This window comes from Lipophrys pholis, assembly GCF_963383615.2.
Source record: "Lipophrys pholis genome assembly, chromosome: 8".
Classification (NCBI taxonomy): Eukaryota; Metazoa; Chordata; class Actinopteri; order Blenniiformes; family Blenniidae; genus Lipophrys; species Lipophrys pholis.
The window spans coordinates 15,306,165-15,319,951 of record NC_137630.1 but is presented as its reverse complement, the minus strand read 5'-3'; the positions used below and the strand labels follow the sequence as shown (position 1 = coordinate 15,319,951).

The 13,787-nt window shown below is 42.6% G+C and overlaps 1 protein-coding gene across 4 annotated transcripts; it reads right to left on the bottom strand.

Moving 5' to 3' along the window:
* Positions 1 to 1,306: 1,306 nt before the first annotated feature.
* pou6f1 (POU class 6 homeobox 1) lies at positions 1,307 to 12,069 on the bottom strand. Of its 4 annotated transcripts, none has more exons than XM_080470310.1 (11): positions 11,696 to 12,069; positions 10,892 to 10,986; positions 8,408 to 8,619; positions 6,966 to 7,102; positions 6,198 to 6,426; positions 5,295 to 5,554; positions 5,065 to 5,193; positions 4,129 to 4,362; positions 3,812 to 3,899; positions 3,557 to 3,725; positions 1,307 to 2,989 (listed from the first exon to the last, which is right to left on the bottom strand). In XM_080470310.1, the coding sequence occupies exons 3-11, from the start codon at positions 8,586 to 8,588 to the stop codon at positions 2,647 to 2,649; spliced, it is 1,770 nt and encodes a 589-aa protein (XP_080326436.1). In that variant the 5' UTR covers positions 8,589 to 8,619; positions 10,892 to 10,986; positions 11,696 to 12,069; the 3' UTR covers positions 1,307 to 2,646. The 4 variants fall into 4 exon arrangements, with proteins under 4 accessions (XP_080326436.1, XP_080326434.1, XP_080326433.1 ...); XM_080470308.1 differs by having other exon boundaries at positions 8,408 to 8,597; positions 11,696 to 12,057; XM_080470307.1 differs by having other exon boundaries at positions 3,812 to 3,947; positions 8,408 to 8,597; positions 11,696 to 12,027.
* Between the last annotated feature and the right edge of the window lie 1,718 nt (positions 12,070 to 13,787).

The following is a 13,787-nucleotide window of genomic DNA, read 5'->3' as shown; positions in this document are numbered from 1 at the left end:
TTTTCTTTATTGTACTGCTACATTTTGCAAAGCTCCTTTTGTTCTGAAATGTAAAATACAAACATTTAAACTTTCAGACAAAACTGAAAATTCAACTTTATGTAAACCAACTGTAATAAAACCTTCACTTTCTCCCTTTTCACTAAAGTGCAAACGACCCTTGAAATATTGACTTCAGACAATCTTGTCCACAGAAAGTAACTTCATACTGCAAATGTAAACTGTTTACAAATGATTTGGGGTTAGATTCATAAAAACAAGAGTCCGCAAACCCCTTTCCAATGTTTGACACTTACATTTTGAATGTAGTTCATTAAAATTTGAACTCAAATGGCGAATCTTAAAACATCGACAGTAACGTTTGAGGCAATAATTAATGTCATAAAAGGACTAATAGGCTCCTGTTTTGCAAAGATGCTTTAAACTGAAGATGAAAAATAGCAGCAGAAGCATTTTCAGGCCATTAAGGGAACCGTCAAAGCAGCAAACAAAGTCAACAACAACAACAACAAAAAAAATACTCTCAGAGTAATATGAGCACATAAAAACAGACTGTATAAAACTGAGTCTGGGGGATTCACACGCGCGTCGTCCGCATAAACATCACATTTACATGATCAGTCACTCAGATAAAACCGACCTTCATAAAAAAAATCTCAAATAGTTGCTCAATTGCAGCACCGAAGACAATAGCTGAAGTTATTTCAGTTTATACCAATCTCTCCTGTCCATGATACATTAGAAGTGCCTCCCTGTCAACATGAAATAGGAAAACAGGAACTGTGTTTGAGTCGTTTTTTTCTGGGTGGTATTTTGGCCTTTTTTCCCCGTGTGTTTCAGTGGTTGTGGGTGCAGCAGGATATCTATGAGAGCACGGGTGCAATCAGTTGGGTGATGTATTGCAACAGGTAGATTGTTATCTCACACTTCTGCACACCGACAATTTCCATTCTTTTATAATCCGGGACATCACCCAATCAGTACCATTATTAGGACAAAATAAATGATAGCTTAACAACCTTTGAACAATCACAACTCCAATTTTTCCTTTGGTTTTCATTCACATTTTGACATTTCATATTTTATCCTCAATGTCTTTCTCAATACAAAAAACCTGTTTATTCTCTGGCTGCTGAATGTCTGCAGGCATCGGCATGGCATGCTTTCACGAGCTTACCTTCATCGTATGGATATGGTGCTGATTTAACTAGTAGTAAGGTAATAAACTAGTTTTTACTTCGGAATCTTGCTGCTAACGGTCAGTTTTTCATCCGAGTGTTAGGCATTGTTTTTTTTTTTTTTTATTAACTTTCCTTCTGGATTAATACAGTATTTATCTCTCTTATATATCTATCTGTGAATAGAAGTCACTTTCATTGATGAATTCCAGTTCATAGCTTCTTTAGAAATGATTCTGCAGGCCAGTATTTGACTCCCTCACAGGCCATTTTCATCCCGCGGCCCATGTGTTTGACATTCCTATGCGACAATGTTTATACTCATCTTTGTGATTATCAACGAGGAATATAATTGTAATCGATTGTCCCACAACTCTTAAACTTGTAGTCAGTGGACAAAGATATAATGTTTCTTATACAAATGATTCAGCTGGTGATAGTGAGAGTGTGTGTGTGTTGTTTTTTAGTTTTTTTTTTAACAGATTCCAGTCTATCAGAAATCATCAGCTCGCAGAGCTTCTCATGCAGGACAAATGATATGCGAACATAACAAAAGAACAGCTCTAACTCATATTTTCCTGTATGGCCAATGCATATTGTTCAAATATCAGCCGTTTATTTTATCCATTGTCACAAAGTAAAATTAGTGTGACTCAGTCCACAACCATTCATCATATAAAACCTCTTGTATAAAAGTTAAAATGTGATTAAATATGACATGTTATCACTGTATTATTCTCATCATTATTAGGAGGATCGAGCAGTTTTTATCCGCTCTCATTAAAGGTCCCATATTATGCAGTTTTTATACAATTTCACGTAGGTGTCAGAGGTCCAACAAGATTGTATTCAAAGTGTATTGCCCCAAACCCAGCCTGGGTCCTGAATTTCAGCCGGTCTAAAAGTCCCTCTAATGAGCTCTTCTGAGAACAGGCTGTTTCTGTACCTTTAAATGCTAATGAGCTGTGTCTGTCCACGCCGACTCCATGTCTGTTTTCCCGTAGCGTTTGCGAGAAGAAAAAAAAATTGCGCCCGCTTGTAATTCTAGAGGGCCGCGCTCCTCTCCCTGTCGGAGGGTCAAAGGGAGCATCCACTCGCAGAGGGAGTGGTCATGAAGGGAAAATCCTCAAACTCGCCTGTATGAACACACATTTCTAAAAGGTGGAGCAAGCGAGCGAGCGAGGGAGGGTACAGACTTTCTTCATTTCTGCAGCCTCATACACAAGGTACGGAGACACATATTCATGTCAGAAAACCATTATAAAGTGAATTTTGCATAATATAAGACCTTTAAAGTAATTTCCTTCATTTACTCATAAAACTTTTCTTTAAGTCTTAATAAAGTCACTTTTACAACAAACCTCCTTTGTGCTGCTGCATTTTATGTTCTAATTCTGATGAGACCCTAAGAAAAACCATAGTAATGGAAAACAAATTAGATGTTAACTCTTCTGTAATGAAACTGCTACTAGACCTGGAAGACATTGATCTTGCTTGTGTTCTTCAGGGTCTGCCGCCGGTTGCAGAACCAAACTCTCACCACCTCCCGGTCATAGTTTAGCTCTCGTGCAATCTCTGTGATCTCCTGGCCCGTTGGCAGAGCGTTCTTCTCAAAGTAGGAGTTGAGGACTTCTATCGCCTGCGGTGTGAAACTGGTACGCCGCTTGCGTTTTTTAGAAGGCTCGCCGCCGACAAACTCCATCAGATTCTGTTGACCTTTCTGGTTCCAGTGTTCAGCTTCGGCCAGCCACTTCTCCAACACCGGCTTCAGCTTCTGAGCGCTCTTCGGGGTAATATCCAGCTTCTCAAACCTGCAGCCAAAGAGATAAAGATATGCTCCCATTGCTTCACTTAATTGATACAATAAGTCAGTTCCATTCTTTAGACTTCACATCGTATCAACAGACAAAATAGGTTGTGATTCTGTTGCGGCTAACATGATTTGGTGCTTCCAACCAGGCTGTGACAATGGGTAGAAAGCCATGGAGTGTCTAGTAGGAACACCCTGAGGGAAACATTGACTGGATCAGAGAAAGTGACAGTTTCACATCATATCACAATTCACTTCATGACAAAACAAAAATAAAAATGTATTGTCTTTGGGCGAGTCTATTATCTCCCTGTAGTTCAATATGGAGTGTTAATGCTAGTCTGGTACGTCACTCAGCATAACTGATGTTAAAATTGACAAACAATTTGCATGCATTTGTTACTGATGTTAAAAGTGGAATATAATTTCAATGCACTTCTTATTAATGTGTCACTGATACATGATGAAGTGAATAAATGAAGATTTCTTTTGTACATTGATGTAAAAAAAAGAAAAAGAAAAAGAAAGCTTCCATCTGGCAGGAAGCTGCAACGGGGGAGTAATTTACCTGCAAATAGCAGATTGGCTGTAGGCCGGGCCCTCAGTCGCAGTAAGAGCCTGCCCTACTTGTGTCTGAGTAAGCCCCAGGGACAGCCGTCGGATCTTGAAATTCTTGGCGAACTCTCGAATTTCCTCCAGATTAATGCCTTCCTCGCTGCTGACTGCCTGCTGGGGTTCTACAATGGAGAAAGATCTGGTTAAAAATATCTGCAGACCGAAAACCGTTCTGTGCTCGGATAGGAGAAGAAGCAGGTGTACGCACTGCTGACAAGCTGGCCCACTTTTGCGAGATCTCCACAGGTGATCGGGACTGCGGAGGCGAGCGTGGTGGCGGGCTTCAGCACCGAAGGCTGCGGTGCAATAACAACCGGAGACTGAGTGACAGTTGTTAACGCAGCCTGGAAAAAATATGTTATTTCTCAGCTGCATCCTGTTGTGGTGCAACTCAAAAAAGAAAAAACATATAAAGCTTGTGATCTGTAAATGACCTACATCCAAAATGTTCTATGTGACCATCACAGCGTACCTGATAACATAATGTCTTTTTAAACCCAAAAAGAAATTTAGATCTTTGTGTACCGGTGTGCTGGGTTTGGAGGGTGTTGACGGTGCAGTGGCTTTCGGTAGAACTGCAGCAGAAGATGCAACTGCAGCAGGTCCATTCCCCACTGTGGCAATGAGTTGACCCTGGGTGTTCAGAAGCAGCTGTGGGGTGACCGCCTGGACCTGGAGGCCCTGCAGGGGGAGGGTGGGAGTGGCAGCCCCTCCAGCCAGCGAGGCCGGGTTGAGCAGGAGTGGGAGGGTTCCTATGACCTGTAAAGGTGGAGTAAAGAAAGAGAAATGAGTGATCGTCAAAGCCATATGAGGAAACTGTAGTTTAAACATTACACAACAACAACAACAACAACAACAAAGGAGGGGCAGGAATGGCTAGACTCAATAACAGGTGATTAAGTGTCAACGCTTTGTATTAGCACTACATACAATGTGCACAAAATGAAAACATGCTGATTGTTGTTGGACTTGGAGCAATTACTACACAGTATGAAGGTTTTTACAAAGTTGTTAACTCCAGTAAGTTTGATAAAGGCTGTCTGCTTATGGCTTCATGCTTCAGGCCTTCATTTTTGGGTAACGACTACAATCGGGGAAAAGGCGTGCAGTGATGTTTCATGGTGTGTCAGTAGAGCGAGGACGGGGTGATGGAGGCCTCGAGGTCAGAGAAGCCAGCTTTTAACTGGATGCTCGCTGCTTTGAATCCCATTTTCTGGGTAATGACTGCAACAGGGGAAAAGGCATGCGATGATATTTCATTATCTATCATTATCTACAGGGAGTCACCACTGTGGGTCCCCGACTCTGCGGCACCTCACTAGTATGTGAGCAGCCATTGGTAGGGTACTTTCAGTGCGCTCGGCTGAATGTTGAATGTGGCATCACAAAGTACATCCGGTGTCAAACAAGTAGAGAGATGAGGGACAGAGCCATTAGTAATGAATGTTGTACAGCACCCACCTGTCCCTGTGCATTAGTGATGATCTGGCTGGTGATGCCGGCCATGTTGGACATGGCACTGCTGATGATGGGAGTGGACGTAAGCGAACTGAGGAATTGGGGCTGCGCTCCCAAAGTAGCAGCGCTGATCTGTCGAGAAGAATCACAACATGTTTCTCAAACACTTCAAAAACTAAATATTGGCTTACAAGTCAGGTGCAAACAGGGGAAAGAACCTTGAACACTCTTACAATAGCAGGGTTGATGGACAGTCCCGCAGTCTGAAACGCTGCCAGGGGGATGCTGGTCGGGGAGGCAGAGGTGGTGACACATGTCGCCTGGGCTGCCGCCATCTGACCAGCGATCTGGCCAGCGATCTGACCAGCGGTCTGCATAGTGCTGACCTGCGTTGGCTGAGTCTGCACATGCTGCACAGCTGCCTGCAACGGCTGCAACACTGTCTGTGCATTCGTCTGCAGTTGAGGCTGAACCGAGTTCAGGAAGGTTGCAGCTGAAGGAGGAAGTGCGCAAAACGTCAATGTTTATACAATAGGATTCGTCCACTGAAAGTAACACTAGCAAAAATAATGAAAGAGGACTGACAATCTTTATCTTTGATAGCAGATCAGTGTATTCAGGCACAATGTTATGCAGGGACCAAGGAGCACTGTAAATTGTAAAGCTGTGGTAATATCTGGCTTGATGCTGCTGAAGGAAACATCAGTGATTCGCAGCAATACAACTAACCCTTAGGGAACCATTAGCTGTTGAGAAATTCTCATTGACAGTAATACTCTCAAACTCATCCTAGCACGGAAGGAAACAAAACAAAACAGGGCATATCAGAGTTGCAAACAATGTCAGCACTCAGGGTGAGTACTGTTCGAATGCCCAGCCTGAACCAAACAGTGTTATTCATGTGCCAAACCCACAACCATGAATAATAGATACATGATGGCAGGTGTCTTTGTGTGGCTCCAAGAGGAGATGATGACATAAAAGTTTCACCTGCAGGTCAGCCCAGTTGTGCCCAAAGCTTTCTTCCAAAAGGCACCACGAGTTTATCTGTTGCCTCAGATTTACTAAAACATTACAGTGGAGTGAAATGCTGCGAGCATGAGCGTGAGAAGACGTGCACACAACCTGTGTTTTACCTTGAAGGCCAGCAAAAGGCAGTTTGAGGAGGTTGCCAGCAGGGTTAGCAGCTGCTGCAAGACCAGGCAGAGTCGCTACGCTGGTAGTAGGAATAGTCAAAACCGCCAAGCCGCCCTGGCCGCCAATGGAGCCTGCCATACTGAGCGGGATGAGCAGCGGCTGGCCGAGTGAGCCTGTCTGGGCCATCATACCGGTCATCAGGGTGGCCAGACTTTCCTGGGTCAGTACCTGTGTCACACAAAAAGGTCACTTTTAATCAAATTTTATGTGACGTAAAATCTTTTCAACCTGAAGTACTTTTGTGCTCTTAATCTAATTACAAAACACCATTTATTTATAATTTACCTCACTATGCTCCCCTAAGTTTTTTCACTGCTTTTTTTGCAGCTTGTACTTGTATGCATCCTTATGTTTGGGAACAACTTTGCTTATTTTTTTCCACATACACTTTACACACCTGACAATTGGCAATCAGGTCACTGCTTCAACACTTCACCTGCAACAGCCTGAGGGTCACACTGGCGACACTCAATCTTCTGGCACATTGGGCGACACAAAATTTGCGAGCTGAGGCGAAGCTGATGTGAAACTGTCCAAAATGTCTCGATTTGTTTCCCCCAGTTCTGGTTTTTGTTGGAAAGATTACACACCTTGACTCTTTTGCTAATTTGTACTATAACTTTCAAGTTCAGAGACACTAAAAGGACAACGTTCAGCATTCTTCTACTCGGAGGTAGTGACGCATACAGAACGATTCACAGTCATACCTGCGGACAGCTCTGCACAGTGATTGGCATGGCAGCCTGGGGTTGGGGCAGGGATACACTGATAGGAACAGCTGGAGTCAGCGTTTGGACAGCAGGCACCGGAGCCTCGACAGACACCACCTGCTGCTCCCCCTGCACTGCGGGAGCACAGCCAGGGTAAGCACTCAGTCACATTGGAAATTCACTCACGGCCGACAGCTACAATTCACAACTTTGTGAGACAGCAGGGTGTGAAAAGAGTCCACTTGTTTTCCTCATTAGAGCAAGAGCCATTCAAATTGTTAATAACCCCAAGTTCAGCGGTTTATAGTTCTTTAGTAAATCTCTCTTTTTTTTTTTTGCGTTTCTCCGTTCTTCCACCTCACGCGGAACTTTTTTCACTTGGAAAAAGCTCTGATGATGATCAATCTTTGCTCTGAGATCCAAATTCAAGAAGACGTTTCAACTGAGGTGTCAAATGAAAAAGAAAGAAAAAAAAAAACCTAAGGAATGTCAACGACACTTGAAGGATTTTTGTTTGGAAGAAGTGTCAGTGTAGTAAAGATTAAAGACAGGACATTATGAGATATGTTTTGTTGCTTCATCCTTTCCATTCTCAAACAAATATTGTGTCCAAGATTTATTACTATGAAGGGGATTGTTAATCAGTCTATGGCAATGTCCGAAGATGATCATCACTGTGCTAATCTATTGAGAAGTGAACCATGGAGGTGTACTTTAGGTCACGTTTGAGACCAATACAATTCAACCAGTTATTCAGAACAGTTTCTCAACTGTGTTGTGCTGCATTAATCTCCCCGTATCACGATACACACAAATTTAGATCGGGTGTGTTGAAGGAGGAAACTGTCTGTTATTGCTGCTATGGGGTGTCAGATCATTAAAAAAATTAATGTCAACACCCCTTTAAGACAGAACAAAAGCTCTTGAGAATCACACAACAGACAGCTACTTACAGAGTGATTGACGGTGAAGACTTGTGAAAGATACTGTAAATTCTGGTAATAGCATGTCCTTTTCTCGGCAGCGTTTCATTTGTAAGAAGTGATGACAATAAGTGGCTGTTCTCAGTAGAATGACCTTGTTACTTGGAAAACTTATTAATATTAGAAGCAATGTGTATAAGATTATCATGCAGCTTGTCCACTCTCATGGTGCAGACACAAGTAATCCTTAGAGGACCCACATTGTTTCCATGAAGCACTCAAAAAGAAAATGGAAATATTTGAATGCGATATAAACCACTATACACTGAAAAATAGATACTTTCCCCTCCCTTTTCTTACAATTATACATGTCATTATTATACTACCTCTACTTCATGGCACTAAAATTGATGGGTTTTCTTTTTCTTTCTGCAATACAGATTTAAAAAAGTCTGATGGAACCTGTAAAGCAACATGCACGAGAACAGGGTTGATTGATGTAGGATCCTGATTTACCTGCCGCCCCTGAGTTGTGGAGCACGGCGGGACTGTCCTGGGTGCTGCTGGCATCAGGTTGCTCTGTGGTCTGAGCCAGCCCTTCATCTGCTTTGCCTTCACTCTTCACATCGGGTACACATGTTGGCAGAGATGCATCGACCTCTACCTCCAGCACACGGATAGTCTCATGGCCGGACATCACAATGACCTGCAACCATCATGGATGAAATCTGAGAGGACTCAAAAGAACAAGGATTTGAAATGAGGAAAGACATTCTCTATTCTTTGTTAGATTGATTTAGAATGAATAACTGTCATTTATAAAATACACTAAGTAGTACCTAGTTCACTTATGAAACTCACCAGACAAGAAAAGTGAAAAGTGTGGTTTGATTTACACCATAAGGGTCACAAAAGCCCCCCTAAGCTTTTTATTGCTTGCCCTACACCTGGATCATGACTTTTCTGATGATTCATGGTATGCAATAATGAGAGAGCTAGCAGAGGGGCAGCAAGACAACCTGGACTGGAGGGATGAGAGAGAGAGAGAGAGAGGAGAGAGAGAGAGAGAGAGAGAGAGAGAGAGAGGGAGAGAGAATGCAGGAAGAAAGAGGTGGATGCATACCTGGTTGTCTTTGGCAGGGAATTTCAAAGTGCAGGTAGGTTTTAAATGGCTGAAAAAAGACTTCTGCAGTCAGACAGTGAATGGCTAAGGAGAACAGAGAAGCCGAGCACATGTTAGGACACAACGACCCAAAACGAAGCAAAAAAAAAGAAGAAGAAAAAAGGACACAAATGGAAAGAGCATGAGTACACCAAAAACAATGACAAGAGCATGAGCCAACAAGCAGCTTAAGCAATGCCTTCTACAAGCTTGCGTCCTGTGCACCCGTGAAGAGCATTGCTTTTGTTTGCGCACTATGTCTAAACAGAATGTTGAAAAATAGAGGGAGAAATAAAAAAAAACACCCACAATTAATTTATCAAGCGTGGCAGTTAAAAAGGTTGGTGAGCCACACAAGCATAGAGCAGTAGGTAACATTAGGCAATAAAACACAATAGTGGCCCCTAATCTAAAATGGGCTGCGGCAGAGCGGTTAATCATTCCATTATGATGTGGTACGTTGGCACATGGAGGGTGACGAGAGCAAACAGCAGCAAAGGAGGCAACGCTGTTATTAGTGTCTGACTGGCTTTCCAGTCATTTGGACATATCACTAGAGCACCGTAATCTCTTCACTGGCTCCGGGTACAATATAGAATAATCACCTTCAGAATCCTGCTAATAGTCTGTATATGTCTTCACAGTTTGGCCTCGTTTTACATCTATGACCTGCTCAAAGGTTTGTTTGGTCTACGGGCAACTGTGCCCAGAACAGATTTGAGCGTTACACATGATGTAAATAAGACGGTTTGACCTGAGTGATCATTTGCGTACACGATATATGCAACACAACTGTTTTACTGGCAGAAGAGAACAGCATGAACTGATGAAGCCACTTGGATAAGATGCTTCCTACCTGGACAAATGACAATATGCATAGACATATTGGCTGCTCGAGCTGCACAACATTCGGTAAACATGCAAACTGTGAAGATGACATGATTTCCAATAAATACAGATGATGATGATGTCTTTGCACTTTGGGATATGTTCCTCAAAATAACTGTGCTTTTCCGCTTGCCCCTGTTTTACACCAGCTGTGACTGGGCCCTGTTCTTATCGATTGTTCTTTCCCATCACATGTGTGTCTGCAGGGGTCTCCAGCAGCGTTTCAGGTAACTTTCCCTTGATTTTTTATGCTTTATTGTCCTTACTTCCATCATGATAAGTATATTGTGCATATTGATAATGATACATTTGCTAGATAGTGTAAATCCTAGCTTCTGCCTGTGGTTGTACATTTATTTGTTTTCAAAGCGAGCCAACAAACAATTTACTTGACTGATGCAGAGTGGTAGCAAAGTTCAACTCCTGGTCCTGGACGTTGTAGAGGTCTCCCTGCCTCAACACACCTCCATCTAATAACAACATTATCAGCAAAGTCGTAAGGAGCCCCTCATCGCAATCAGTTCTGTTGAAGAAAACTAAAACCTGCAGGACAGAAGCTCTCAGGCTGACCGTGGACTTGCTATTTGGAACAAGCAGAAGTCTGTGAACCTCTGAAGCCGCACGGTGGTGGAATGAGTAACGTTTCAGTCCAACCTCGGGGGTTTTTATTGTGCAAATTTTGCATGTTCCCCCTTCCATGTTTGTTTCTAGTAATCTGGTTTCTTGAATCTTCCAAAAACAAACACGTGTTTGAGGTAAATCACGTGTGGATGCATGTGTTTCTATGTGATGTACACCGTCTTCTCTGAATGTCCGTTATTGCGATATCTATTCCCATGTGTATAACTGTACATGTTGTATTTAACTGTAAAGTGAGAGGGGGGGGGGGGGGGGGGGGGTTATTAATCCCAATAGTTTGTGCCATTCTTTTACAGGCAGGTGGGTGTTACCTGCTCGTTGACAGTGAGTGGGGCATCTTTGGCAGGCAGATCCTGGGAGGTCATGGCTGGCTCACACCACCACCAGTCGCAGTCTTCCTCTCATCCTGAGTGAACAAACACAGAATAAACAAACTCCCTCTCGTGTGCCGTGCAGTCGTCACATGCGGGTTTAACATCCACATCAAATTAAGTTCCCTGCATGTGCTATTCACGCACACACACTTGCCACATTTTAAGGACAAGTCCCGCCGAAGTCGACCCCCATGCAGAGGGCAGATTTTGTTTTTGTTTGTTAATGCGTGGCTATTTCTGTCACTGCAGGACCCGACTATTTGGAGGGGCCTGTAAACAGGCCATGCTGTTTTGCATTATAAGCAGGAGAAAACGTGATCAGGCGCGCAGATCGTTGGCAGCGAGTGCCAACTAATCCATTACTGATCGCCGTGAAAGGACGACTTGAGCAGTGAGAGTGGTTTCCTGCTGCAATGCCCCGCGAGGAAAGGAGGATCTGTCAAAACTTCAGCGGCTGTGGCGAGAGAGAGGGACTCCCCACCCCCATCCTGCCCGATAAAAGTCTCGCCGCCTCGGCCACTTTCGAGCTCAGGCAGCCGGCACCGAGCACGGGCGACACAGACCATCCCGACCCGTGCCTGGAGACCGAATATTATGTATTTCCCTCTCTTTATCATAAATATATAAATTATGCTAATTACGAACATTGCATATTAACCAAAACTCATTTCCTCTCGCCATTTCGCGCCGCGCGCGACGCACAGGCGACATCACGGTCCCGATTAATCATATGCAACTCACCGCTTTAAATGCAGCTTATTTGCTGTAATCCCGGGCTCTTACAAAGGTCCTTGTCACAGTTTGTTTCAGTCACACATAATTAAAAATTCAGCTCAGCTCCCAGACAGGCGCTGTGACTGCACACAAAAGGGCTATTTGCATTGATAAGGAGGCTCGCAGTGTTAGGATCTCCTCTCTTAATATTTAATGACGATGCCCTGTTCTGCAACAGTTCAGATAGTCAGATAAATCCCGGAGGTGGCTCGCAAGGTCCCGTCTGAGCTGTAAAGTCGGACAAAATTGCCGGAAAATTGGCCTTTTTGCACTACGTCATGAACATAATTTATGCAAGGAAAAATCTTGCATTGAAAAATGTCTGCCTCGACTTGAGAGGAGCCGTGGTTCTCTTAAAGGGGCCGCGGCGCATTTCCAGCTGGGGAGGAAAACACGGACACAGTGGCTCTGAATCGCAGACTGAGCTGTTATTACAAGTGTTTTAATCGGATAAAACTAAGGAAGAGAAAATTGCCATGCACTGTGTGGCTGTGTACTCAGTTACACTTCAAGTCCCACTGGTATCATCTGATCGCAGGTCTTATGCACATTCCACATCCACTGACACTCACAACTTATTCTTAGACTTCAGTGTATTACACATTGCACATTTCGAGGGTATAATGTATTATATACTGCACAGTTCAGCTTTTTAACATTTATTTAAAAATGTTGTTTTACTACTTTTCTTGCCTATATTCTACATTTTCTTATTTCTATTCCACTGTGAGTCTTGTCAGAATTGGCAATAAATCTCACTTTCACTTTGAGTTTTTACATTGGAATATGAATACAGGCAGGCCTGAGAGGACTGGAGAGAAAACTACAGTTCAGGAAGAGGCCTTCTCCCAGCTTCAATGTTAATCTCTCAGAAGAAAATATGAATTACTATTTTATATGACCTTTTTTGATACAGGTATTCTCATTAAGAGGCATATTCCCAGTTACAGGAGAGTCCTGTTATTACACACATTTACACAATATCAGTAGCCAAAACGGGTCCAGGCAGAAGTCAAGGCTTATTTTTGCCTATCCCTTACAAACCCATAAAGTATACCCAGGACATCAATGATACAAGATAAAAAAAAACAAACAGAAAAAACCCTAAACATAACAGAAGTAATTTGGAAGAGAGAAATAACATACAGACAAATAGAACATAACAAAAGCAACAGAAATCATTTTTTATTGTGACCATTAATTATTTTACTTTTCAATGTTTATTTGAAGTACAACAAAGATTTACACAATTTTAAGTCGTCACTAAGTCCATTCCATAAAATGACTCCCAGAAAGGAAACACATCTATATTTAACATTGGTTCTTGCACTACCTCTTTCAAATACACACAATCCTCTTAAATGATTATTATTTTATCTTAATTTTAAATTTAAAAACCTCAACACAATTTGTCATATGTAGCATAAAAAGTGAGAGATACAGTATGCGCAAACATTTCTTGTTCAGAAAGTTGCTTGTTTTGTGAATAATACCAATAGTTCCAGATCATTTATTTTCTATATATTCTATATGTGGCTTCCAACTGAATGTGTCATCTAGGATTACCCCCAGGAATTTGGTCATTTACAGACAGAATTAAATAAATATCTAGGTTCAAATACCAGCCAGGTCTGTGGAGTTGGCATGTGCTCCCCATGTGCATGTTTGTGCTTGGTTTATACAGTTTCCTACCACAGTACAAAAACATGCATGTGAGGCTAATAGGTGATCCTAAATTGCCCCTCCGCATGAATGAGAGTGTGTGTGGTTGTCTGTCTCTCTGTGTATTTGCTCTATGATGGTCTGGCGACCTGTCCAGGGTGTAGCCTGCCTTCACTCATAGTTAGCTGGGATCAGCTCCAGTGGCCCCGCAACCCTGAAGGAGATAATGTGGATTAAAAGATGAATGGATGGCCGTACCAACTGAGGGGATCGAGGGTGATGACATTTTTGGGAGTGTAGCTTTGGACCAGTATGTTTAAGCAACATGGTGGATAAATATGCCAAATATTGCAGTAGATAAAGTTGTACCAATGTAAAAGTCTGCATAAGGATAGTG

What these genes read in the sequence shown, in the direction of transcription:
- pou6f1 (XM_080470307.1), bottom strand. Translation starts at nt 10,945, where the DNA reads ATGACCTCCCAGGATCTGCCTGCCAAAGATGCCCCACTCACTGTCAAC. An exon ending in AGTGGGCCAGCTTGTCAGCA is followed by an intron (nt 3,726 to 3,811) that starts GTGCGTACACCT and finishes TCTCCATTGTAG; the next exon opens with AACCCCAGCAGGCAGTCAGC. An exon ending in AGCCAATCTGCTATTTGCAG is followed by an intron (nt 2,990 to 3,556) that starts GTAAATTACTCC and finishes CTTTGGCTGCAG; the next exon opens with GTTTGAGAAGCTGGATATTA.